The sequence below is a fragment of the Tyto alba genome, unplaced genomic scaffold, assembly GCF_018691265.1.
Source record: "Tyto alba isolate M040663 unplaced genomic scaffold, T.alba_DEE_v4.0 Super-Scaffold_7, whole genome shotgun sequence".
NCBI classification, from domain to species: Eukaryota; Metazoa; Chordata; class Aves; order Strigiformes; family Tytonidae; genus Tyto; species Tyto alba.
Genome location: NW_024881328.1, coordinates 22339342 through 22367339, shown reverse-complemented (window position 1 = coordinate 22367339; position 27998 = coordinate 22339342). Strand labels below are relative to the sequence as shown.

The following is a 27998-nucleotide window of genomic DNA, read 5'->3' as shown; positions in this document are numbered from 1 at the left end:
CCCTGAAGCACTGAAGTTGCAGGCTGAATTACCGAGGCACTCCAAGCAAGCGAGTGAGAGCCCACGTCTTCTTAGAAGAACAGTGCTTAGAAGAACACTGCAGAAATGCGGGTTGTCAGCCTACACCTATGGTTGTGTCTACCCCAACAGAGACACCCAGATTCTTTGTCAGTACCGGGAAGCACAGACCCCCACGTGGAAGGAGCTCAGAAATGTGATGCCCACCTGTGACTCCCAGTGTAAACCAGCCAGCGCTGCCGGCAGACGCACACGCCGCTGCGAGAGCCGCCACCGGCTGCGCAGAGCGCGCTGCTGTTGGCCCGGCGCAGCCAGGGACAGCAGGACAGCTAGACCAACCCCCTCGTGTTCTGTGACACCTCTGTAGCTCACCTCACTGGTGGGGAGTAACACAGCACAGAGCAACTTGAACACGGGAGAAAGCTTTGTCAGAGCTGTCTTTGTTCTTCATTATTTGTTTCTAGTCTCATTAGCTTAGGAATTTTGCTTAAGGAGTCACAATTCTAGAAAGGACTGGTTTCAGGCCAGCTGCTGTGGGAAAAAAGTTCAGAGAACCATTACAGAAGATATCAGGAGATGCATAAAGCAGAATACTCCTCAGACTGTTAAAACTAGATGGTTAATTTTCTTGTCAAGGTAGTCTTAGTAGACTCTCAAATAAGGATGACTGCTTCAGATTTGCTTCTGTTATTCATATCATGTTCCTTCCCAAGGACCAACTCAAACGATTCACCTTGTTTTCCCAATTAAATAAGATTATTTCCATTTCAATTATCCCACAGCTAGGTGGAAATCTAGAAGCAATATTATGTTTACATCTTTCAAGCCTTATTGCCATCAGATCATACATACACAGCCCTCATGACCCATACCACAGCCTTCTGCTGCTTGTATACTAAGTATTATGAGACGGTATCAGCAAAACATTGCTTAAACATTGTGCACCGAGGGGGAATATGCAATAGTAAGTGCTAAATAATTACTAAAAAGGGGAAGTACCTGCCTTTGCCTATTTAGAGCACTCAGTTTATACAGTGACCATATATTTAACATATTAGTTACTTGTGTGCTCAGGTAAACAAAGCTGACAAGAATATAAACTTGCAACGACTTAGTCTGCAATCACATCTTGATTTACACAACTGCTAACAGTGATTCAGGCTTGTGACTCCTGACCTGAAAGAATTAGACTAATTTACCTTTGCAATACAGGAGCATGAACAACATTCTTGAGGTGATACGCTGAGATAATTTCATTATTAACAACTTTCTTCATTTGTTGCTCTGTGTAGATGTACAGAACTCAAAGATTTGTTACATCATATTTATCCGTTTTCATTATCAAAGGTGTAATCTGTATCATTCATGATTTATGTGACCACTTTCAAAAAGTAAAAATGGCAAAACCCACACAGTAATGCAAAAATATATTCTACAGCATGTAATTGAAATAAACTTTTATTTTTTTTCTCATCTGGCTTAATCAGAAGCTGTTTTGCTCAGGAAGCTCAATAAGTTAAATCTAAAGCCTTGTTTATAACTATGCTGGCCCTTTTCACAGTGCCTGGGTACAGCTGTACAGTTGTAAGTGGTGTGATACTGACACCATTATCTAGCAGTTTAACACACAATATCTATATATAAAAAAATTAAATATTGAGTATCATTATGTACAATGGAGGCTTGAAGCACCATCTAGCTGGAGATGGACAGAACTAAAAGACCACCAAGTAGCTAAATCAACCGAGTTGATTATACTTTCTAACTTCGTTATGACCCAGAGTATTGGGTCATTACCAACCATACTGCAGTGTGGTTGCAATATGTCTAGGAATAAAATCAGAATTAATCTTTCTGAGCTGCCCAAGTCACTCTTAAATGTACTGGGTTTGGATGTACTGGTTACTTCCCCGGAGCACATCAAAGATGCAGTGGCATTCCCCTTGGTTAAAATGAGTTAGCAAAACTGCCTTTGTGGAGGGTTCTTGAACAGTTCATATCCATCCCCACATCGCTAACCACTTGGAAACTTTATCTAATTAAGTTTCTTTTCACTTGTCCTCATTAATGAGTGGACACAGTACGGAACCAAGGCAACTACAGTAAGGGGCATAGCCGCACTCTTACAAAAAGAGAGAATGTAGAACAAATACTCAGTATGAGTAGGTATCTTAATGAAATTATACAGCTGCAGTGTAGCTAAAGAAGCAGCTATACACAGTACACGGAAACTTATCTTACAGCTATTTTTACCTTTGCAGCTCGTGATGAACATTTCAGAATTAATTCCAAGACCTAAGCCAAAGAGTGCACCTAAATTCCTCACCAGTCCAGCAAAGGGAGTTGTGTCGATGTTTATCCAGTCTGGGTTGGCACACCACTTCTTGGCCTTTGGAACAGACCACAGCAAGTCAATGTCTAGAAGCTTGAGGACTAGATAAAAGCCAAGGGCAAAGATGAAAAGAAACAAGTTTGTCTTGATGTACATTCTCAAGCTTGCTGTCTGAATAGCAGGAGTGTGCTCAAATGCTGCTGCCACAAGAATCCCTGTGGATTAGAAACTTGGTGTTACAGGGAACAACACACTCGTACTTTGAAGAAGCACTTTTTACAGTGCCCCTGTAGAATGTGACTTTTGAAGACTGTATAATATAACTATGTATTTTACACACATGTGTATATATACACATACGCACACCCAATTTACCACTTCTGTAGTGTAGTACAAAACCTTTTCTTGAGCTCAAGACTGCTAACTTGGAAAAAAGGAAATTAAATACCAAGCACTACATGTTTTTGATATGAGGCATACCTTAGGCCTGACTGCATCTCCCAGATGACAACCTATCAAATATTAGATGTAAACTAGACCGTTCCTTTTCCAAAAAAGTCCCTCACTCAAAGACTGGCCCCAGCAATGCAGAGTTCAGTACTAGTTCCCACACAGGTTTTGAGTGTTGAAGGAAAAGACACAGAACACACTTATCTTCTTTCTTGCTCATTTTACCTTGGCTGTGAAAAGGGGAGCTGGACTGCAAGCCGTCAGCCAGGGCTGCCCAGGCTGCTCTGCATCCATGAAAGAGAACGGGAGCAGGCAGTCCCTGCTCAACCCTCTGGTCACCCTCCTTAAAATCAGACAGATACAGAGATTGTTCATAGTTTGAACTCCCTAAATACCAATTTGAAACAAGTTTAAATAACTCTGAAAAATGCACTTTAGCTTCTTAAATCACCCTGGGGAGTTTGCACTGCTAATTTGCACTTCTCTCTGTCTTGCCCCAGGTCTCTGGCCCCGTGCCTGTCCACACTGCACACATGCTAGTCTGCACCTAGACAGCATTTGAAGTGAACCAAATAGCTTCCTCCTGAGAGGAATGGTCAGGGCCACAAAGGAGCAACTTCCTCAACTGATCTCTTCCACACAAGCAGCACAGATAAAAATCAGATACCGCCAGTACCAACCCGATAGCGCTAGTGTGTGGCAGTGTGGACATAATGCAGTGAGCATCAACTGGCACATCATAGACAAGGGCTCGCTCCCTGGGGGAATTACAAAGACAGGAGATACATACTACCTTGCAAATTTACCTTTAGACTCTCATCAAATCCTTGAGAGCAGAGAGCACCACTAAAGCTGCAAGCTGAGTAGCGCTACTAACAATCTCTTGCCTTTTCTCATATTTCATTTTGTTCAGATTTTGCACGTATGTTGAAAAGAAAATAAAAAATAGCAGCATTACCAGCAAATACTCCAAGAATAACTTGATGAGGGAAATGTGTTGCTATAAATACTCTCGAGATGCACACACTGATCTGGATAATCCAAAAAATACTCCAGAGGAATGACCATGTCAGTCTAAGAGGGAAAAGGAAGATGCTTAAAAATTAAGACAAGATATTTCACCCAGTAATTCACACCAGGGCCCTTCATGTCAGGCTCATATTTTCACCAAGCAGAGGTTTACAAGTAGAGGAGTTTAGAAACCAGATGACTAAAAAGTGGAAGTCAGTACTAAAACATTAGCAAGAGTGGTTGCTCTTGCAGCCACATCTAGGGCTGCAGGAACAGACCCCAGTGGTTTCAGGTCCAAGACACCATCCTGGTTTTAGCAATTAAAGTCACCAACAGCAAATTAAATTATCACTAGTACCTTGGAACATATTGCTCATCATGAAGTCATACTTAAATGCAAAAGTTCAATTATTTGGTGAAAAAATTCACACAGTACGGGAACAACCTTATCGGGCGTGGAAAGAACAGCCATCAAAGCAATTATAAGACTTCCCCCCAGAGCTGAGTAACATGCCACACTGAACTTTGCCAACATTATGCACATTTACTTTAAAATGGAGTAAGAAGGACTACTATAAAAGCAATACATTTACGTATTAACCAAAAGAGCCAACTCATAAAGACAACAGACTTCAAAATTTCCAACTCTGAAGATGTAACATGACATCTAATAGGAGCTGATTCAGAGATATTGTATGCAACGACTGTAAGTTAATAAATTCCAACCTATACAAATAAATAAATCTTCTTAATATTCTTCAGCTGAAGTAGAGCATAACAAAGAGTGGGTTTTGTCTTACAAACTGAACAGAACAAACTAGGAATATTTGGTTAACATAAGCCCACTAAAAACATAGCATGTCTATAAAGAAGTATCTGTATGAATTAATGAAAAGACACTGACCTGTGAAGGGTAACTGCTGATTTATCTTTCCATCTAACGGTGTAGCTAAGTGCTGCTGTGACCATTACATACCAGACGCAGGAAGATCCCATGGCATGTCCAGATGGGCTTCCTAGTAAAAACAAAAAGAAAATATTCAAGCTTAAAAATTACAACTGTAACATTTGTCATACAGAAAATGTCTACTGGCAGTTACTCAGGCACTTAATCATTTAGAAAGAAGATAATTAAAAAAGGCTGAAAGAATGTCAACTGCTTCTCAAAAGTCAATTTTCTCAATATGAATTTTTCAGAAGACTCATCTATACAGAATCCAGAATATTTGTCTGAAATCGAGTAGGTAACAGGTTAACCATCTTATATTGGTATGAGCGGGTCTCTTGATTGGAAAACAGTATTTTTCCATTACTTAGATTTGGATTGTGATTTTAAAAATAGCACATCTAGGGCTCTCTTAGGGCTCTAGCATGTAATGTAGACCTTATATATGAGGATTAGATGAAATAGGTTTTGAATGGGCTACCTCATAATTAAGAGAAGCAACAGAGATTTGGCTCTTTGTAACATTCTAAAGTACTGGTATAACTTTAGATGGTCCTTCCAAAACACCTTTTATCTGCTTCTCCAATCACCTTGGCATTAGCAATTGAAATTGTGATATAGGTCTCATTACTAATATTACAGTCCAGGTAATTCACATTTTAGGCAGTTTTGTAATAAATTTAGAGATGTATCTGAAGTGTGATGGAAGAACTGTGTCTTTATGCTTTGATTTGATTTATTTTATGAATTTTAAGGTGGCGTGCAATGTCAACTAGGAACACACTCATACAGAGTTCAATAGTGATTTCTTATTAATCCTGGTATAATACTATATGTGTAATTTGTTTTAATTTAACAAATAAAATTTTAATTTTACTGGAAACAATATGAAGCCACAGAGAAGTTCCTACACCTGTGAAATCACCAAAAACCAAAGTATGATGCAGGGGAAACAATTCCTAAAATTACTGTTACTTCTTTCCCCCCGTTCACCAGGGTTTACTTTCAACAAATTGATATAGGGAAAGAGAGAACATTAGATCATTGGAATCTGTCTATACCAGACTTTTACAGCATGGCTTTCTGTGGAGACAAAAGAGAAGTAAAAGGGACAGGGTTATTTCACTGGTAGAAGGAACAATCTTGGCTGAAGAATGTCCCGTGACCCAGCACTATACAGCAGTCCGCAAGGCAAAAGAATATTTAAGTGAAGCAGCAAAGCAGGAACATCTAGGGAGGTCAAGCACAATGATTTCTGGCTCCCTGCACTCATTTTTGGTATTCTGCTTGGCAGTATCTTTAGTAGTGATGCTACCAACAATTTGGTTGATTTCATAACAGACGTACACTTCCAAACCTCACAATAGATCAAATGTCACTGGTAAGGAAACCACAGTGTTGTATATCGGCATTGGGAAAACTTCTCTTTGTTGTCATCTAGGAAAAGTGTCTCATAGTTCATCTGCAAATTACATACTAGAAACAGCATAAACTCCGCCTTAAGGTTTATGTTCTTAAAACCTTACAAATATCAGAGAAAAGATGGTTGCAAGGTTTTAGTTCAGTTCACTCCAGAAGTACAAACCAAATTCAGGTCCTAGATTGCCTGCCATGTAGTCATATAAACAGTTCCCTGAGCTTTCCCTTTCGTTGAGCCGCAGAGTTTGGGGTTCAGGCTATCCTAGCAATATTTGGATATGCCCTTCTCACATCTGTGGCGGCTTCTCTAATATTTTCACATAAATTGCATATCTTAAAAGTGTGTGAAGTACCATGTAAGCTCACACAATGACTGAACAGGTGAATAACAGATATTGTCAATAGTCAAAGGCAAATCTGGAGAAAGAAAATGTGGTCACTGTAAGTGCAAATGACGAATCAAAATGCCAGTGGTACCCACTGGATAGAAATAGGAATGACTTATTACTTCAGGAAGAAAGTAATAGGTAGAAAGGCCTTCTGATTCATTGAACCAAATGAAACACATGGACTAGTTCCTTAGCCAGGGCTTGGAATTACCTGGCACCAAATAGGCTTGGTTCTGAAGACTTTTGAAAAGATCTGATGGACTATAACACTTTGGGTTAGACTGCAGATCACATATAGACCAGGCATTATTAAATCCTGCCTGAAACAAGGGCTTAAGCTTCTCATTCAAAATTACAATGGGATATAATGCAGGGTATTCTTAACAAAATACAGCTCTGCAAACCACTTAAAAACTTCCAGTGGCATTGACGAGGCACAAAGCACATTCATTTCCACAGTCAGTATGTTCTTATACAAGGAATTAAACTAAATTCAGTCAGTTAGCTCCAAGCAAGTTTACCTTCTTTCACATATTATGGCTGCACAAGCTCATTTAACTTAAGCAGTATAGCATCTGAATTCCACAGAGAAGATAATGAGATATAAAAAAAGTGAAAATACAGTGAAAAGGTACATTTTTTTAAATAAAGTTATTTTTCCACATATTTGTACACATACCCACCCACACACATTCAGTGCCAGTGTCTGGTTCTGGGAAGAGGGTTTCCATTTTCTACCAGTGATACATTACATGATCGATCGTCCATACTATTATTATTTACACTGAACCCCCTACTAGGTTTCGTGGCTTTAATAATTCTTCCAATAGTACACAAGCCCGCAAACTCAATAGCTCCCTGCTCTGTTTTGGAACACTCTTAAACAACGTGGAATTTCTCTCCCCAAGATGACGTCATTGGCACTGCAACTGTTCTGAAAGTGACCTCACAAAGCAGGTGAATCACTCTCTCTGAACTTATGACACAAGTTTTGTGAGAATTCCTTTCCAATATGCTGGTTCATTCTAGGAGGAGTTATTTTTAAAGCAAATCCTCCTCCCTTGTGCTGTTTAAAGGCAATGAAGTAAACATTCTTGTCATACAGCAATCAAATACCTATCACATTTTATTTCTTCCTTTTTTCCTCATCCTGTGTTTTGGTGCTATTTTAAACATGAGCTCTGACATTTGTGTATCATATAAGATCTTCATAAGTCACATCCTCTCCCCCAAAAGCCACTGTCTCTATTAAATGTACCAATGTAATCTCCAACATTTCTTACCTGGTCCAGTTTCACATGTTATAGGAAACTGTTCAAGGCATGGGCTTGACTGATTGGGATAAATCATTGTTTCTTGCACCCACCAGTATGGGCGATGGCCAAATAAAATCCTGACAAAAAAAAAAAAAAAAAAAAAAAAGCAGAAATGCAATAAAAAGATTTTTATGTAAGGCGGCCTCAGCAAAGCATGATAAATAATCTCACAATGAATATGAAGAGCGATATTGCCAAGACTATTCTATAATAGTTCTACAGGTTCTTCCTGCCATATCAAAATGTCATTTCAAACATATCTTAAATATCTTCATTCTGAATTCCTGTTTTATAATTACAGGGGAAAGTCTATTAGTACACTATTCACAGAAATTTTTCTAAACTTGAGGCACATCATTAAAACCACCAAATTTTAAAATAAATCCAACTTCTTACCATTTAAATATGAGGTTGAACCAATCACCAATGACTGCCACCCATATCATTTTAGTACCAACCACTTGGTTGAGCTGAAACCAAAGAGGAAAATAAATTGAGAATATATTCCGGGGATCGCCAACATGTGACATAAAATTAAGGAAATCCTGGTAAGCCCTGTAGTCCCTCTGTAAATGCTGAATGATAAGCACGCCATTGCTATGAAGGAGATCCATCTTAATGAATTAAACTGTACTTGAAATATAGTAAAGTTCCTTTAATCTTAAGTTTCTAGTGATGGAGACTAAGAACTGTGGAGGGGAGCTATTAAAAAGTGAGAGAAGGTGATTGACGTTGCCTTTATATTGTATCGGTGTGGTGCACCCAGCCATTCCTGGAACACGTGGCTCCAAATCTCCAGGAAAGCACACGAGCCTCTTAGCACTGGAAAGCTTTTCTGTTTGTAAATTTTAATTGGAGGAAACTAAGTGAAGTACATGCTGAGCAGCAGCAAATTGTGGGGAAAGTTTTGTCGAAACACAATGCGTGACTTACGCAATCCTTTGTATGAACAGTTGGAACATGTTTGCTTGAATTTTTTCACAGTTCATTTCTCCGCAGGATGGACATTAGTAATGTGTATACTTCATTAAGTGATGCCTGTATAAAGGATAGAAAGAATACACAAATAATTGGTCTTTGCAGAACTGTCATTAAAGCTGTACATTTCACTTTGAAATAGAATTTGGCTACCTTGCTGCGTCTAATACTTCGCACAACACATTCTCAGTCATGGAAAATACAACCAGCATCTGTACATCAACAATGCTGTCGAGCTGTAGACTCTTTTTTAAAGCAGCAATATTCTCAAAGCACTGAAAAACAATTGTTTCCTTCATACAAGTGTTAATCCAGGGCACAGTGCAGATGAAGTTTAGTCTCCGAGTCATCTCATTCAGCATCGCCATTCTCGTGCATGGCTGACAGGAGGCAAGCCCTGCCCGCCTCTGCGGCAGCAGATGACCTGCGGCAGCCCCCCGTGCTGCCAGCCTCGCAGAAATGAGACCCGCTTCACAAACCAGAGCAGGGCTGGGAACAGATGATGATGAGTACTTCCGTAAGTACTCCCAAGTGAAGCACTTGGCTTCTCCAGGGCAAAGAGCCAAGAGGAAACCGAGATTCTGCCAGATAGCAGGATTCTAGGAGTATACAGCAAATACTGTACTAGCACATCAGACTTATTGATATTAATACTAATAACTGTAGCACAGGAAAAGATTATGTTCATTTGTGAGGTGGCTACATGAAAAACTTCTTTCCACAAGAGATTAAATTGATACCAAAAGTCTGATGATGCCATCATCTGATATCATCGGAGCAGCAAGAGAAAAACTTTAGTTCTTTATCAGGCTCTAATGTTCAGACATATTCATATCTTCTATTAAAGATTATCTATGTATCTGTAACCATTAAAATCAGAAAACAAAACCAGCGCACCATGCACTTCCCTACTGTTTTCTCCATGGCACTTAAAGCTAAACTATACAAGCTGTGGAGACGATACAAACTACTTAACTGTTTTTGCTGAAGAGAGACTTAACAGGGCTTTATGCTGTGTGGTCAGGGAAGTCACACGGAAACATCAAGTATATTCAACAAATAAGGCATGGCAATTAAATGGACTTGGAAGACCTTTCCTCCTGACACAATCTCACATTTACTTTAGGTACTCACATTTACTTTAGCTATTAATAGTCTGGTTTTAGAAACTTTTTAGCAGATTTAAATCTTTTATGTTTATTGCTACCAGTCGCATTGAGCCATGTAGAAAATCTTACGGATTTAAAATTCTATGCACTGTTTCTGAATAACTACTACAGTATTTTTCCTGTACATTAACGGAATGATTCACTTCAACTGGTATCACCTGATTTTGAGGAAAACCCTTCCAAAACCAAGACTTCAGGTTATCTCAACAATAAATGTTTCCTAGTTTTTTAGCTGCAAATATCTGGGGAGGTTTGTTTCTTGCTAAGCCACATTGCTTATAGCTTTTTAGTGTGTCCAGCAAGGTAACTGTCATAAATGAACTGATGGAATTAATTTTCCGTCTCCCAGTGAATTCCCAAAAACTTACTCATTTAGAAACACCTCTCTCAAATAACTTTTTATACCTTATTACTAGAGAAAATGTCCTTTTGCTACTTTTTTTTTTTTCCTGAAAAAGTATCTATCCTTTAAAGATAAGTGGGACTTACAATAACAACAATAAAAATCACCCTTTTATACATGTCTGTTTAGTATGCAAAAATATTTATAAAGAATAATTAGCTTTAAACATGAGTGTAACTGTCAAGTTGGTGGCTGAGTAACAGCCATCTTCCAGTACTTAGTTAAATCAGCAACTGCAATGAGGTTAAGTCTAAATAACTACTGTTCTATTAGGAAAAAATATTTTGCAATAAGTAAGTTTCTATCAAGGTACAATTTATTGTCCTCAGGAGAATCTACCAGGTAATAAAATAGATTGCCTTCCAGTCCCTCTTTAACGCAAACACTGTTATTCAACAGTATCAGAAACATTGCTTCTCTGGCACAGGATGTGCAGAACCACTGCAATAACTTTTTGCATGCCTGTTTTACTTATAAATATGAAAACACCCACCCATGGTATGCACTGAGATAGCGCTCCATCTCCTCAGGCTGAACCACTCTTCAGACAGAACCACTCAAGCACACTTTGGTTCTCCAAAAACTTCATTAATATAATGTTTGAAGGTATGTCTTGGCAACATTTCAGTAAGGTAACCTCTTTTTGTATAAATGCTAAAGGCCTCCTGGTAATAATTTTCCTTTTAAAGATTTTGTTGCTGATTTATATGATGCTAATTGTCTTTCTGCTTAGATAGAAAGATAAGCACCTTAGACATAATGAAGACTAACAGCTAACAGCAAACATAAATAAGCTTTAATTTTCTTCTACATTCTTTCTGACTGTTTCAGAAGCTCCTACATCCACATTTTAGATAGACCAGAGAAGTCATGCTTATAAAAGATGTTTAAAAAAAACCCAAACAAATTTGTCTACAAAACAGAAAGCAGTTAGTTTTTGGAACAGGTAAACAGGTTTCTGTGAGAGAGGCAGTTCAGGTGATATTCTCATTGTGCCTGGAAGCACTCCTGATCTTGCTTCATCCAACAAGCAATCAACAGCTGATGTATGAGTCATCTCCTGTCCTGCCTGGGATATTTAGCAACCTATAAAAGTCTGAGACACTAAAGTCTTTCCCAGCTCTAGTAACCAGCAGAGAAAAGATGGCAAAACATGTCTTGAAATACTATATTTAATAACCTGTTTAAACTAACAAAGGAGAAATACTTCCTCAATACGCCTTTTTCCCCCCTCCTTTTCTATGCAAAGCACTGCCAAATTCTTCTGTAATGCACTTAGCCTTTTAAAGTCACTTGAGGTAATATATGAAATAAAACTATTTGCTGTATTTTAGTATGTGGAATTGCAAGGAAAACTAGTGATCTGTACAAAATGGTCAGAATGTGCACGCAATTAGGTTTTTAATCAAAGATTTGTCTTGTTTTGCTGTTATAGAACCAAAGTTTGGCCTTCACATAAGCAAATGAATCCTCAGTACAAAGCAAAAACCTTTAAAATGTGATCTGTTCACATAAGGAGTTTTTAATTTATTGGTATTTTCTTATTTTCCCAGACATACAAAACCAGAGACTATCCAAAACTCTATATATTCTTTGTAATATTAGAAACAAGAATCATGTTGAAGATCCACTGAAGGGAGGATAAAATGTTTACAGCTACTTTATACCTACATATTAGAGCAAATATTACATAACGGATATCAGATGTTGTTAAGCAAATGTTTGCAAGGGAAGGAAAAGCCATCAAAGCAAACAATTCTAGAACGCTGTTAATGGAGGCCTATGTACTGGGCCTAACTTTCTGGTACATTATGCTTAGTTAATTGAACAATAACATTAATTTCCACATCAGTGTTTTCATTGGCACTGAACCAGCTACAAGGATTAACTAGCAATTTAGTAAGTTCACAGGTAGACACAGTGAACAACAAGTGACACCTATTTTCTTAGGTATGAATATTTTCCAAATGGAACACTGAAAAGATATATCTTAATTTTAGATTTAGGAAGATAAGAATCTTTCAAGAAGCTCTTTCTTTCCATATTTCATTCCCTCAGGCATTCCTCACTGGACTCAGGCAGCCCTAGTTAAGGTCAGGCTTCTGTAGGGCTGGACTGAGCAGCAGAAGTTTAGCAAAATGCTAACTCAAACCACTTGCTTTCTCTTGGTTCTGCCACCTTATTAATCTAATCTTTCCTAGTTACTTACACTGTTATTATTCTTTGCTATAAAGTTACCTATGCACATATAGGAAACTAACAAACCTCATGTTTGCAATATAACAGTAAGTGCCAGACCTTAATGCTTTTTATTTGTGTGTGTTTGTATGTGTAATAGTGTAAATGATACAAACAGTGCATGGAATTCAATTCTGGCATGTTCATGAAAACATCACATCTATAGAATTCTAGTTATCATTTTAAGTATGAAGAGCTACTTTTTAGAAACTACAAGCAACCTAGGCTTTAACAGTGAATAAAAGTCTTTCAAATTCCATAAACTGCAAACAGAAATGGTGTCTAGACACATAAGGGCAACAATCTCCACTGCATTTTTTTTTTATTCCCTTTCCAATAAGATCACTGTCTTATTTATTGCCTTTCTCTAATCCCTGAAACCAGCCCGATGACAACCATAGCCCAGTGAGGTTAGGAACCTGCCAAGAGAAGTAGCTGAGCCTGTTTATTAGCACCAGCTCTTCAATTTTCTTCCCTTATCAGTTTTCACTGAAACTGCAGCAGCTCTCTAACCATGAAATACAGCTCTCAGTGACCCCTTAACCCAGCACTGGAATAGCCCAGTATGTACTTTGAGCTAGCAATAAAATAAAGCAAGAGACCTCTGTTGACAACAGCCCGTCCTTCCGTTTGATTGCAGGTTAAATGTCACCCTGCTGCTGTCATTGCACATCTGAGAACCATACATTTAACCAAGTATCCTAGGGTTACAAGGAGACCCACGAAGAGCTGGCAAATGCAGAAAAGGGGTACATGGTACAATTACATTGTCTCCATCAAAACTCATCGTGCTAGAAACAGCATATATTGCTGTTGAAACTTTCTTCCATCCATGACTACCCTGTGGCTTGCTACAACAGACATTTGGAAAAAAAACACTTCAGAACAAGCATTTGGATTAGAGCTATGGTAGGGTTAGGTGTCAGCTTTTCTGATTATGGAGCATCTTGAATCTGACCTAACGGAGGATTTAAGAAGCTAGTTCGAGTCATGAGGCCACATTTCTGTTTGTGGTGGGTAAGAGCTGTCAGTTTGACCAGAAAACCAGTACCTGCTAAAATCACCATGCTCCCTTTGAACATGCAGTTGTTAAGCTAATTGTGGAGAGAGTTTGTAGTGGGTAAGTAAGGTTGAAGATAGGCTACACTGTAAGTTCACGTCTCTAGAAAACTCAGAAAGGACTCCCAAATCTGTCAGAAAAAAAGATCAATTAAGGTATGGATTATGCTAGTAAATGTCACAGGCTATATTTAGTCTTTGGCTGGTGAATGTTTAAAACAAAGGAATAGGACCAATGAAATCTAGAGAAACTTCACTGATGAAAAAAGATGCCTAACATTTCGGAGCTAGTGCCAGCTAATGTGGGGTGGACTTACTATCTATGTTAACAAAAGGATTCAGGAGAAACTAGACTGAAGAACCCACCAAAAGATTGTGGATTAGAGTTCAGGATTTGTTTAGATTAGTTGAACTTGTATTTGCAAAACTCCAGGGTCTGGGAAAATTGTGTACTTAGAAAGTTATGGGTTCCAATAACAAAGGCTAGAGATGTCAGGGGCAACATTTAAACTTTATACTGGCAGCATTCACCTAGGTTTAAGGTCTGATTGGGAAAAGGAGAAAAATGGTCTTAGTTAAAAAATCCATAAGGTATAGGCTCCATAATACCCAAATTTCTATGTGGCTAGGTAACTATGCTTGAATCAGGCCAGCTTCCATACATTTCAATCTGAAACAGATAAGAAACAGTGGTCTAATAATTAGTTTTAGGACTAATGTTGAGGAAACTGTGAAATCTGGAAAACAGGTGTCTTAATCAAATGAGATAGAAACACAGTTGGGTAGAAGTGCCATCCACCAGTAGTAACAGCTTATGCAAGAATAAGGCAATTAATGGTGCTGGTGCCATAATGCAATTAATGCTGAGCTGGTGGCCACAGCTCAGGCTTTGCTTTGTGTCTGGTGGGGAGGGGAGAGAAGAGTAATTAATGGTTTTAGGCAGCAATCCTCCAAGCTTTACCAAGTTCACATTATTCTGAAATAATCTAAACAGCACTGAATTAAAGCTAGGATAAATTACCTATCGTAACAAAATGATTAGTAAATAGCTTCCATGAGAAACTGAAGGCTGGGACCTGGGATTACAAGCTAGTGCTTATCAGGAGCCAAAAGAGAATATGCTCAGCTGGAGGGAGATGAGGCGCAGTGCGGTAAGGGGGGGACAGAGGCTTATCACAAGTATGTGACTGGGCACAGGCAGGGCTGCTGTGCTGTCCTCTTGTTCGTACCAAAAAGGACTGCAACTACCTCTGCATGCCAGTCTCCTACCATGAAGGTCCTCCTGAAAAGCTGTATTTTTATGACTTACCCATCATAAAGACAGGTAAAGAATTCCACGCTCACGAGATAATTCAGGCGTGTCACAGAACTCACGGGTAGGTTACCTCAAGTGCGTTCCGTGAATAAACGAGGCACTGGAAACGAGTTCTGGCTTCAGAAGAGCGGAGAGGAGCTCGTTTGCTCCGCAGTTCAAGCCCGGTTTCGTTCAGTGCGCAGCAGTAAACCGCACTAGGCCTCTCCCCCCGGCCCCACTCCCCACGCTCCGGCCAGCCCGGCCGCCGCGGCCCTGACGGGCGCTGGGAAAGCGGTTCAACCCCCCGGACGGGGCCCAGGGGAGCAGCGGGGTCATGCCACCGCCACCACCCCCGACCCGCCCGCCCGCTGCTCCGCCACCGCCCGCCCCGGGGGGCCCCGCCCGTCACGGCCGTTACCACAACAACGCCACCGCCAGCTCCCAGCGCGCCCTGCGGCTCCAGCCGCGTCAGGAAGGGTGGCTAGGCCAATCAGAAGCGCGCTTGTTGCGAGGTGGGCGAGAGGCGGGGTCCACTCAGAAAGCGGCCGTTGGGGAGGCGGGAAGGCGCTGGCGGTTTGAAGGTTGGTGGGTGCAGGCCACTTCGGTGTCGCCGCCTCGCGCCCTGTCCCGCTCCCCAGACTCGGCTCGACTCGACTCGGCGGGAACGAGGCGGCCGCTGTTCGCGTCTCGTCGGGCGGGAGAGGGAGGAAAGTCCCCGTCCGCCCCTCGGCCCAGCACCCCGGCGGCGGGAGCCCGGGCCCGGGGCTGCGGGCACCGGGCACGGTCAGTGCCGGTCCGCCTCCTGGCGCCCAGCACCCGTCGCTGGCGGCGCAGCAAACGAAGCGGGCCTCCCGCTGTTACTGTTCGCTGTGGTAGAGGTAACAACAAAAACCTACGAGGAGAGGTTTTAGCAACAACCTGAGGGGATAAAAACAGCCCTGAAGGCTCGTCCTGGAACTGTGAGTTATAACTGCTGCGATTGTCTTGTGTGCCTTGACGTTGTATTTATTCACTTTAGTGTTTGCTGCAGCGCTATGGCTAATATAAAGACAGAAGATGAAATAATTCTCTTTGAAAGAGAGATGAAAGAGTTTTGGACCAAATTAAAAAGCGTTTATGGCACTGAACAGATCAGTCAGACTCTGGCACTGAGAGATTCATGCAAGGAATCCATAAAAGCACTTTCAGGTAAAAAGACTATGTTCCCGCTACCTCTATTTTTATCAAGTTATCATCGAACTTCTTCAGATAACTGAAATAACTTTCTACTACAGAGAAGTGGTCCAAGAAGCTGAAAGAAGGGGACCTGATGATTGATAAAATTCAGGAATATAGCAAGGGTACAGTATGGTGTTCTACTTTTTTACATTTCTAAAATTAACTTACTTTAGCTGAATAAAATGTTTAACTGCCCATTTTAAAAGGTAAATAATAACATTAGAATAAAGATAGAATTAAACCCAAACGTATTTGGTTACAGGATGTAAGTTGCTAGTCAAAAGCAATTTGTTGGAAAACTTAATTGATGGTGCAAAAAGATAAAGGTCTGGTAAAAGTTTTCTGGATAGTGGTTTTGGTGCTTAACTATTTAAAACAACAAAGTGTCAGAACTTGCTGATTGTAATAGGAAAAGTAAATCGCTTAGTAAAGTTAAATACTGTGAGGTTAATAATGCCTCTTCCATATTAGTAATAAAATACAGTCAGCCTATCAGTCTAGGATTAACTTCTCTGAATTTTGTAGTCTAACTTCAGCATATCAGGTAAAAATAATTGCAGCTCTAGTATCAGTCAGTGTTTCTATTCCTTGCTTTCTGTCAAATTATTTGTCTGCAGACAGGATTTACCATCTTCCTGCTTTGAAGATGTGTGAGAAACAAATTGCATCTGATTGATGTATCAAAGGAGCTCCCTACTTTGTAGCTTCTTTTGAATAACTTTCACTTTAAGCTTTTATCTGACGTTTTTAGTAGAGTTATACTGACTTCTCTCTTCAGCTGAGATACCACGCATTTCACTAGGTTTTATTCAAATAAGTAATCTCAGACTTTGCAGATAAATAGTAAATAGCAGGGACCTAGTTAATGAACTGTATATGTTCATATTTTCCTGCCTCCTTTCAGAGATTCTCCAGCAGAGCCAACGCATATCAGAAAATCAAGAGCATTTGACAGAAATAAAATCTAACCTAAATCAAGAAGAGGTGCAAAATAAGGACTTGACTGACAGCATCCAAGAGCTTAAAGAAGAGTTGATGAAGAAAAAGGAAAGTAAGCAAGCAAAGGATAAGTAAACTTTCTTGATTAGAGGAGGAATTGTTTTCAACACTTGCTCTTGATGGGCTTTTCTAGTGTTCTAAATTTTTTTTATGTTCTTGCTTTACATTTACTGTGATATTTATGGTGGCTTTTAAAATTCTAGTAATATCTTCTAAAAACAAAGCCACTAAGGAGAGAGTGGAACGACTGTGCAAGTCTAAAGTACTGTTTGAAGAGCGGCTTGGATTGGAGATATGCAGAATTAACAGTAAGTGTCTGTAGTTTCCATAGTTTCATTTCTGTGATGCACGTGTTAGGCATTGTCACTCAAATGGCAAAATATGGTATGTGAAAATGCATTTTTCTTTGAAAGAGACTCGGGTTGTTTAATTTTAAATGTTCTAAGAATATTAATTGAAACCATAGCTTCATGTTGTGATTTTTAGTCATCATTGTGACTCTCCAGCAGAGGTTAATGGTGTTAATTCTGTTTGTGTTTGCTTTAGATGAACAATTACAATTTATATTCAGACACATTGACCACAAAGATCCTGACAAGCCATATATGTTTACCCTTTCCATAAATGAACAGGGGGATTATGAAGGTATGTGAATTTTGCATATTTAAGCAAGAGGACAGAATCTGATGACCCTATTTAAAAAAAACAAAACAAAAACAAAAACGGGGAGAAGAATAAAGTGCAGTTTAGTTGTAATCTTTTGTCTTCCAATTTCCAAATGAAAAATCTTGCAACAGTAGTATTTTTTTTATATGGAAATACAACTGCTTATCTTCATTCCCCTCCAGTTATGGACTTGCTGTTTACTTTGTATGAAGCAAAGCAGGTGAGAGAGATGCTTCAGTTTGTTTCTTCTTTGTGCCAACAGGTGTATTTCAACCTGTTTGAAAAGCCTAGAGTGCAGAAAAAACTAGGTTCCCCACTATTGTGAGGAACCCTTACAGTTGTGTCACACAGGCGAAAGATTAAAACTTTAAATCCAGCATTCCTCTTCTGTAAGGGTACAGCCTTTCAGATCTTGAAGCTGGTTTTGCAGTATGGATCTTACTTTGGTTATGAAGAGCAGCAGTGGTAATCGGAGTACTGTGCTGAGTAGCTTCTACATGGATGCTACTGTTGCTCTGCTATGACTCTAGTTATTGACTGAATAGATTGCTGTTTTTACTAATTCAAATCTAAACTGTGCTGAAGTTAAAAGTTTATCACATGCTGGCCTACATCAGTTTTCAGCCTGCCTGCCTGCCGAGAAACAAAAATATTTAGGAATGTGTTTTGGTTTTTGAGCAAGCTATGTATTGCTGGGAATTGCTGTAACAATTCAGGCAGGAGCACAGCACTGAGAGGGAAGTCTGGAAATAAAAAAAAAAAAAATGGTGCTCTTTGAGGCTTTATCTTTGAAAGAAAATGTTTTAATAGGCTAGTCAAAAACAATACTGGAAGAAGGGAAAACGTACAAAGATAACAAACTACATTTGTGTTTCGTAAGCATGGAAAAACACTAATATTGATTTTTTTTTTTTTTTTTTTTTTTTAATATATAATTGTCTAATCTTTTGGAAATTTGTGTCATTTTAGTGACTTCCTGTACTCCTTCTCTGGACTGTATAGCAGAGTTCCAGCTGAAAATGAGAGAAACTAACAATTTTTCTGCATTTGTTGCCAACATCAGAAAAGCTTTCACTGCTTTATCTTATAAACAGTCTGCATAAAACTAGTGTATACCTCTCTAGCTGTAGAACACTCTCTTCTTTCCTTCCTGTATTGTGAAAGTATGTATTTACCCATGTCTTACTCTAATTTCTAAATAAAGAAAAATAATGAAAACGGTATTTTAGTCCGCTGTCATCTAGAGACAATTTGGATCATTCTTTTGACAGTATAATCAACTACTTCCTTAACTGTATATCTCCAGACATGTAATTTTGATCCAGTAGCAAGCAGCTTAATGATGTGATGATCTCTCTCAAGCTACTGCAGGAAGATATTTAAAATAAAGTATTTTCTGTAATTTGTGTCTCTTCTAAAAGTGTAGAAGTGTCTTTCAGGTTGTGTGGGGTTAGAATAGGCCTGAAGCCTACCAAAATAATGCCCTGGAGCTTGGCAATGACTTCAGTTACTTGTGTCACAGGTCACTACCTTTATTTTTTTCCCTGTCTTGTATTCTCCAGTGTTACCACTCATTTTCATGTATGTAAATCACTGGTTTGGTCTGTTTAGCTATATACTTTATTGCCTACTTCAGATTCCTGTCTGGATGCCTATTTCTGTTGTTAGTTACAAAACCATTTGATGTACATGCTATTATTGAATAAATATCTTAAAAGGAGCAAGTAGGTACTTTCTATTGATTTGATGAGAAATCCTAGAGACCTGAACTAGAACCCAGCTGTAGCCCAGAGGTTCCTGGCTTCCAAAACTCCCAGATGGGCAGAAAAGCTGGCCTGAAACTTGAACTGCAGTGGTGAATGAGTAACATGCATAAGATTTCCAGCCTCTGTTTTACTGGGTATGTTTTAGAACAGTAGTCATTTTGCTTTGTTACATAAGCATGTTGCAGTGGAGGACTACTTGTTGCTGGAAATCCTAAGACATCAAAGCCTGAAGTATTACATATTAAAGTATAAAATGTAGTAATTACATATAAATCATTTGTGTCTTTTCCAGCTTATCAAGAAGACTAGTACTGCCACAGTACTCAGCTTTGATTAAAACTATTATTTTTCATTATTCTGTGTAAAGCCTTTTCCTTTTCACAAAATATTTGAATGGGTGGCTGCAACTAGCAATACAACTTTATTTGATAATATAACTTAGTTCAAATAAAATCTTACTGAATTCAGTCCTGGAAATTCTAGTGAAGTAAAAGACCACTTGAACACTAAGGATGATCCCTCTCAAAACACAAATACCTAAGTTCATAAAAATTAAATATAGTGTAAAGAGTAAAAATATCCAACACAGAACACCCTGTGAAAAAGTACTTTGAATTCTAGAATTTCCTAATCAAATGAACCCTTTAAAATATCTTTTTGAAGAATGTTCCAAATTGTTTTTCAATAAAAACAAAACTTCAGAATACTTTCTGTGAAGTGAAAATTCATTTAAAATAACACTCAAAGCACCTGTAAACAGAGCCCCCTGTTTTTCCTCTGAGATGCTAGTTCAGTTAACTTTCAATTTCTACAGCATGTACCCACATCAGCATTTTTTATCAGGAGTGGCCTTTTGGAGTGAATCTGATTCTCACCACTTTGGTTCACATCTCAAATGCAAACTGCATTCCTTTTGGAAGGAAACCCAACTGGGAGATGCACATGTAACACATTCCTGCTGTTAATGTTACGTCGTCCATAGGACAGACCAGGGCTGGTCCAAACCAGCATTTGGTGCAAATGTTACTCTTCACATTTACTAACATAACTACAGCAGCACTCGCTGTTCTTCCCCAGCCTATAACCCTATGCTCGGATAAAAACCCAAAACATCCCCCCTTACCCTTTTATGCCTTCATCAGCTTTTTAATATGAAAGACCTGGCCACTTAGGCATGTTTAAATCTGGTGATGCTGACAAAATACTCAGTACAGTTGAGAATATTGCCCAGTCAGATAGGAATTGTATTTTAAATCGCTTGGTTTGTCTAAATTTAACAGTACAACTTGCTAGATACAGTATAGACTATGTATGCAATCTTCTATGAGATAGCTGAAGTGCATTTTAAAAAACAGTAACTCATACTAGCTCTGAAAAGAAATAACCTTCCATTTCTTCCCTGTAGGGCATAATTTGCTATTTTCTAAATAATGCATAATTTTTCTTGGTATGCCCTATTGATTTTTTTTTCTTGTGCTACAGCCAGCTATACACAAAACAAAAGCAGGAAGCATGGTAAAGGAGCTAACTGATTACATTACAATTTTAGAACAGAATGGCAGCAGAGATGACTAGGCGTTTCTGTAGTGACATCTCAAATGAAATACATCAAATTCTGCCCTGTCCATAAACCCCACGTACTCTCAGAGAATTTTGTAACTGACAATGGAACAAACAGGTGTAGTATGGGAGACTGCCTTCAAGCACTGGGTCTAGTTGTTCATTACCAGATCTCGCCTCCTTTTCAACCATACTAACAGGAAGGTTTAAGTGGCAGGTATTTCTTTCAATTAATTGCTTCTACCACCAAAAGAACGCTGTAGGCACTTTTGTGTAGGCCAACAGACTAACAAGTAATTAAAAAAAATGCATTCAGCCAGCTCTGCACTTCCCACTTCTCCCTCCTCTCCCAGGAGCTGTAACTGCTGTATTACCCTGCTTTGTTGGCATCTCCTCGTACAGAAGTCCTCACCTTTCATGTTAGAGAGCCCATCCCTTCTGGCTTCTCACTAATGGCATCGTCCCTTTATCCACAATGACTGTATTCATTTTGAAGAATATTCCTGCCCTTCTCCATCTGCCTGTGCCAAGCAACTCTTAGTTCCTCTGGAAAGTAACTCCTTCAGGATGCTCAACCAAGTATTTTACAGCTGTTGTATGGAAGCAAAAAGACGGGCAATACGGACCCACCTCATTTCCATGCTTCCAAATGGAGCTGTTTATTCATTAAGGGTGTACATATTGCTCAGATGCACTCTAGCACATCTGATTTGTTCATCATCTTCACGGGAAAAAAAAACAAACATGCCCTGAGTATCAAAGACAAATGCTTAGACTCACTGCCTTTTTCTTTTCATGTTCATCCCAGGCATGAGTAGTTGGTTTATCGCTTCTAACAAAATTACTTTGCCAAGATTTCTATGCACAGAAGACAAAATATATGACAATCACTGCATTGGAATTTACATTCCTAGGAATTATTTCCTAGAAAAGATGATGTGCTTGGCTGTAAATGTTCTATGCATACACCTAAAGCAAGAAGTAAAGTTTGAAATGTTTATTGTGCGTAATTTAAACCTTTACAACTCCTTTTGGAGTTTGAATAACAAACCTGCTTATATTTGCCAAGGCAAATCAGATACAGATCTTATTTCCTCTAAAACAGAGCCAGGCACTCCAAAAACAGGTAAAATCTAGAAAAGTGTACACAATAGATTTGTTTCTTTGCTTATTATAGAATACAAAGTAACACTGGCTCATGACATCATTAAATCAGCCTTTATGCTAGCTGAAGATCTCTCTTAAAATCTTAAAACCTTTGTGCCTTTATCAAATGCACTTAGTGCTTATAGATTTTCACACACCTGGATCTGTGGCAATCTGGAATTTTCTATTTGTTTTGAAGCTGCACAATACAGCAATATCCAATAATAGTAGGGACAACTAGGATAATCCTACATATAGACCTAACAGATACAATTACTGGGATCCCAGTGTACTGGATAGCATACAAATACAGACTGAAATGCCCTGAAAAGCATACGGGAAAGCTCTTGAGCTCAAAAGCAACGTGCAGTTTAGGGAGTATGACACAATCAGTCAGCCCCCTCTGGTTGGTGCTAGTGCTCTACCTATTAGCAGGATCATAGGTAGCATGTCATTAAGGCAGACACAAATTTTAGTGAAGGTCAGTAAAGGCTTTTATTTTTTCATAAATCAGTTTGCCCAACCCTGAACGTTGCTTTCCCTTTCAAACTGCTGACCTGTACTTAGCTACCAAGGGTCAAGCCCGAAATGTGCGGGCCATCAACTAATGCTGATCATACAGAAAACTGCTGATGTACTGGTGCTCAGCACCTCATCAAATTTATCTTGTAATATAATGTAAAAATCTGGAAAAAAAGGTGTTGAATTTATTAGATATTGGAAATACACTGTGAATTTAAGGACTGCTGGGAAAACAAAATAATACTAAACAATAATATATGTATTAAGTGCATTTAATCGCAATTGTTGTTTGCATGTTAGCTGGAGGTCATATTTGAAAAGAAATCTAATTACTGTAAGAGTTCTTCTGGCTAACAGAACAGTTTTATTACACACCTACTCAACCAAGAGTGGAGGTGGTTAAGCTGAGTTTCTTGACATTTTTCATAAACCCTCTTGGATGTTGCTAGACATATTTTGAAAAGCAAACAAACAAATATTGGCTACACTTGTGAAAATTAAGAAAGACATGGAAGTTATGCTGTGCTTCTGTCATATTCCAATTGTGTTATATTACTTGCTGTCTTCTCTAATTCTTCAATAAACTGTGAATTTATTCAGTACCTTGAAATTGTCTAAATTATTCCTGTCATTATAATACTCTAAAATCACTGAACTCATTTGTGAGTGATTTATAGCTTTTAAAAAGTCCCATCAAACCTGATATAAAAAACATATGCACACATAAATCACTTAGTCCTGCAGGCAGATTACAGTACATTTTTTAACTGTATGAATAAACTGTACTAAATAATTATGGTTATACTCTTACCTTTTTGAAAGCAATAGTTGCAACCCAATTACATCAGGCTTTACTGCTGAAATAGGATTGTATGCCTGAAGGGTTGAGGGGGGAATGGCTCTGATCGCCAGACAGCGAGACTCCATTCTTTCTGTCCTCATTCTCCCTCATCCCTCTAACAATTATACATGAAGAGCCCTTTAAAATCTTGAGTTTATAAACAAGTTGTTCCAGCAGAAGCAGAGGTAACGAAGCCTGATTCCCTACAGATCTGAGGTTTTGTCCTTAAATGGTGCCATTCTCTTCACTGCAATATCCCAGCCCTTACTTAGTGTCCCTTGTGGACAAGAGCCAGTGCCACTCCTGAGTTACGCTAGTTTAGCTTCTGCGTGGCTGCTGCTAAAGCCACAGGACACTGGTTGCACTTTGCCTACCCTTCCTCCAGTGCAGAGCATTGATTTGTGTTTCTCTCTTTCACCTGGTTGCTGATTTTTAGTACACTGTAAGAACAGTGATAGCTGCAACACAATCTCCTTTTCAAATCTGGGCTAACTGAGCAACAAGTTCAAAAGTTGTTAGGGAGACTGACAGACTATGCTAAAACCAGTGTTTAATCATGCAAGTGTGTAGAGGTTTTTTATATGACCTTATACATATTTTAAAGTGGCTATGCACTGAAATGATTAATTAAAAGAAGATGCAATTAGTATTAATTTGATTTCCTTCCTCTTCAGTCACAGCACATTGAACAATGCTAACTGATATTGACTCACCTGTTTTGCGACTGTTTGCTGCATAACTCTCTACAGGGAAACATGCTCTTTGACTGACTTGCCTCAATGGATTCTTTTGCATTGGCTACTGGATCAGGGGCTCTGCTCTTCATTATCCAGTATCTTCTGCACCACAGCTTCATCTGGAATAACTGGCATGGCAGAGAAACAGGTCTGTTGAACAAACTCCAGCTATGTATCATTATTTTGATTTAGAAGCATGCTACGCTTACTTTACACTGATGACAATTATTATAAAGAATTCCAGGCATTTAAGAGCTGACTGCATACGTTAATTTTTTGGCTAAGTGAGGAGTAGGTAGAAGGGATAGAAGGGTGACCTTATGGGTAGTGTACTAGCTGTTTAAATGAACGCACAGTACATTTATGTAAATGTTTACCTCATAGGTTAAAAATAGAAATAGGCAAATAACTAATAGTTAACTTTCCAAATTAAGCTAATGAAATAAACTTGCTTGACCAACTCCATGTCTGACACAGCCCCATTAATGGAAAGACAATGAAACAAATTGGTAATTGTATTCTTTTAATTAGTTGTCACTATCAGCATGACTTACTGGCCTGTATTTTCCTATACTTAGTGCAAAGGCAGACAAGCGATCTGATAAAATCATACTTCTAAAGGGAAGAGGGAAAACCTCTTTTGACATGCAATCCTCAGTGCTGTCAATGGCAACTGCAGCAATTACCTGTCATTTTAGGCTCCAGCCTTCTCTAAGGTTAGTCCATAATTCTGACAATCTGATTGGGACTGTATCACAGCAGGAACCACCTTTACTAAGTGCTCTGCTAATGGCATTACAATGAATCAAAATACCAACTTTAGTCAATGTTCATGCAATTTACATGAGAAAGCTGGTTTACTTTTCTCAAGCGCTCCTGCTCAAGTTTCCCTCAACTACCATTTTTCAACTATATTGTTTGGTGCAGAACAAGCATTAAAAATTTGCATCCAATCTTGCTTTTGATTGTGCATTAATCCTATCCAGATGGCAGCTGATGTCACTGTTTGCAATCCATTTTTCCTCTTCCAAATAATATAGTTAGCATTTCATAGTAGTTACCTGTCAAATCTTACAGATGAGTTCTTATGTAAGAATTCTCCCATGCAAAACAGCTACATTTGTGTTGGATGCTTGGACTAGTTGCAGGAGTAGCACGGACGACCATAGCTTACCTATGAGCAATCTTGATGGTTCACATTCTCTTTAATTGATAAAACTAATTTATTTGAAAAAATAGGTTCAATTAGTAGGGAATTGCTATGAAAGGAGAACAGCTATTTAAAGAACATCATGTAAGGAGGAAGCTGCTTCCAGTCTGGACAGCAGTCCCAGCTGCTTTGTACATCCATCTGGTCCAGGGAGTCCCAGAATTCAGGTCATCACTTCCTCAATATTGCTGAAGGACCACATGTTGGACCTTTAAGTGATCTAGACTACTAACATGCAAATCCTTTTCTGGAGCTGGTATATGGATTAGGTTGCCCCATAAAATAACACCTATGGGCACCAATCTCACGTGGAGATTGTTCAGTGAGAAACTGCATATAAAACTGAGATACAGTAACACCTAAATGCTTTGGCCGAATTAAGTTTAAATTAAAATTAGGTAAGAGACCACACAGCTATAACTGTAAAATAGCATGCCTTTCGGTAGGAAGCAGCTCTTTAAAAGATACCTTAGGAGAGCAACAGTAATTAAAATTACTATTACTGGGAGGTAAAATGGGAGGTTATCTTTAAAACAAGCTCAGAAACAGGACAGAAATTTGCTGTTTAGGTTAATGCAGGACGGAGCTGATGCAATTTTAATTAAGGATCACATTCCACCTCTGAATTTCAGGATTACTTTTTCAGGTAGGATGATAGCAAAAAGTTGCCTAAATATGGCAAAAAATGCTACTGCCATGCTGTTGTACTGGAGCGTTGCTCAGTCCTACTTCGGAAAGAGTGAAAAATAAGGTGCACAGTATTTTCTAGCGAGAAGACCTTACACTTGAGTTTAAAAAATATCAGAGGTACAATGGTGTTTTTCAGATGTTTAGGAAAGGGTATTAATTTGGGAATGTAAATATATGTTGCCAGCAAGTAGCATTAAAAAGTACGTTATTTTTTCATCTAGTGAACTACAGCATGAACATTACAAGTTGCTCACGCTGCTCTTACTGATAAAAAATACTCGACTATCTTGTAGTAATTATTTTATATTGTACTTTCCAGCAACTAAAAGCTAACGGTTCTGTGTCACATGTAAACAATTACATTTGAAAGTCAGAACCCTAGCTCTGACTCAGTGTTGCTTAGTGTTGCAGTCACACTCAGTTCTCACCTCAGTGTTGCATGCAACTCTGCAACGGCTTGGCAGACTCAGAGCTGAAGGAGATAGGTATAAACATGTTCTTCAAGCGTGCTTCATCCTATAGCAATAAAGCCGCCTTCCAAGGTACAAGCTGGGAGGTGTGTAGGCCTTACCCTTGCTCCCCACTTCACCACGTGGTGGAGAGGCCTCCTGTGGGCACCGTTGTCTTCCACTGGCTGAGCTCTGCAGTTAGGCCTGGCATGGCACGTGCCTTAGGCACACCATTATTCTGCCTAGTTACTGTTCTACTCATTTGCTTTGCACAAATAGGTTTTGGATTATTGGAATTAACTTTTCACAGAGCTGCAATCTCTGGATTTTACAGTCCAGGAGAGAGGGCAGTCACTGGTGAGGTCAGCATATGTAAGTTTGCCCAGTGTGCATTCCAGCTTCATACCTATTACACATGCCAACGTTCATTTGGTATCATTCGTATATTTCAATATTGAGTGTGTTCACATTTTAAAATTCCCCACCATGGGAACTCTGTGGAAAAGACCCTATGATGGCCATATGATAACCATCCTGTACTCTTCTATTACTGAGCACAAATTGGTCTCCTGCTCTGTGAAATCCACTTAAGAAGGTAACCCACTAACAGGGGGGGGTAGTGTAAAATCTGTCAAGGGGCAGGACTAGCATCCTGCACAACACAGACAGCACAAAGATGACCAAAACCCAAGCATAAATTAGGGAAAAAATAACCCCCCCACTCACACTAGCAGAGTCAGGAATAACAGCGTGAAGTGGGAGTCCCTCCATTGAAGCTCCCAGCCTCTGTCCATCACAGGATGATGAGCTACCGAGTCACGCAGCAATTTGCCCATCCGGCACAGTTATACATTTGAATTCCTTCTGCTCACCTTCTGTACCACAGGAGACTCTGTCTCCACCTTTTAGCTCTTCTAAAGCAGCAGAGGCCTCCTGTCTTCTTCTGAGAACCAATGTGTTTCTTGTACAGAGGGACCATTACAGATTTAAAGGAGACTTAAAGGCAGTACATCAAAAAATTCTTCCTCTTTTCACATTATCCTGAGCCGTTTTCTGTACACAGTGGCTCTCCATTGTGCTATGTAAGTTGAGGGCTATGTGTGGAATAGGAAGCAAAAGACATTAGATATACAACTGTACAAATTTTCACATAATTATATCTCTTCATAAAT

The 27998-nt window shown here is 39.1% G+C and overlaps 2 protein-coding genes across 8 annotated transcripts; one reads left to right on the top strand and one right to left on the bottom strand.

Moving 5' to 3' along the window:
• Positions 1–1460: 1460 nt before the first annotated feature.
• Positions 1461–27977, bottom strand: G6PC2 (glucose-6-phosphatase catalytic subunit 2). 6 transcript variants are annotated; one of them, XM_042808566.1, is made up of 8 exons: positions 27699–27977; positions 24454–24605; positions 8815–8919; positions 8278–8351; positions 7849–7958; positions 4716–4827; positions 3759–3874; positions 1461–2565 (listed from the first exon to the last, which is right to left on the bottom strand). In XM_042808566.1, the coding sequence occupies exons 4-8, from the start codon at positions 8325–8327 to the stop codon at positions 2054–2056; spliced, it is 900 nt and encodes a 299-aa protein (XP_042664500.1). In that variant the 5' UTR covers positions 8328–8351; positions 8815–8919; positions 24454–24605; positions 27699–27977; the 3' UTR covers positions 1461–2053. The 6 variants fall into 6 exon arrangements, with proteins under 6 accessions (XP_042664500.1, XP_042664499.1, XP_042664498.1 ...); XM_042808565.1 differs by lacking the exons at positions 24454–24605; positions 27699–27977 and adding an exon at positions 15441–15521; XM_042808564.1 differs by lacking the exons at positions 24454–24605; positions 27699–27977 and adding an exon at positions 15114–15432.
• SPC25 (SPC25 component of NDC80 kinetochore complex) lies at positions 15529–19625 on the top strand. Of its 2 annotated transcripts, none has more exons than XM_042808570.1 (7): positions 15529–15603; positions 16041–16210; positions 16297–16362; positions 17145–17291; positions 17443–17547; positions 17786–17884; positions 18875–19625. In XM_042808570.1, exons 2-7 carry the CDS (start codon positions 16057–16059, stop codon positions 19006–19008), a joined length of 705 nt encoding a protein of 234 aa, XP_042664504.1. In that variant the 5' UTR covers positions 15529–15603; positions 16041–16056; the 3' UTR covers positions 19009–19625. The 2 variants fall into 2 exon arrangements, with proteins under 2 accessions (XP_042664504.1, XP_042664503.1); XM_042808569.1 differs by having other exon boundaries at positions 15551–15900.
• Positions 27978–27998: the final 21 nt, after the last annotated feature.

Bases quoted from the DNA above. Each gene is read 5' to 3' on its own strand.
- G6PC2 (XM_042808563.1), bottom strand. From the start codon at position 8,495: ATGGATCTCCTTCATAGCAATGGCGTGCTTATCATTCAGCATTTACAG. The intron at 7,959-8,277 runs GTAAGAAGTTGG...TTTTTTTGTCAG, and splicing joins TTCAACCTCATATTTAAATG to GATTTTATTTGGCCATCGCC. The intron at 2,566-3,758 runs GTAATGCTGCTA...TCTAATCCACAG, and splicing joins TATTCTTGGAGTATTTGCTG to GGATTCTTGTGGCAGCAGCA.
- SPC25 (XM_042808570.1), top strand. From the start codon at position 16,057: ATGGCTAATATAAAGACAGAAGATGAAATAATTCTCTTTGAAAGAGAG. The intron at 16,211-16,296 runs GTAAAAAGACTA...TTTCTACTACAG, and splicing joins ATCCATAAAAGCACTTTCAG to AGAAGTGGTCCAAGAAGCTG. The intron at 17,885-18,874 runs GTATGTGAATTT...GTGTCATTTTAG, and splicing joins TGAACAGGGGGATTATGAAG to TGACTTCCTGTACTCCTTCT.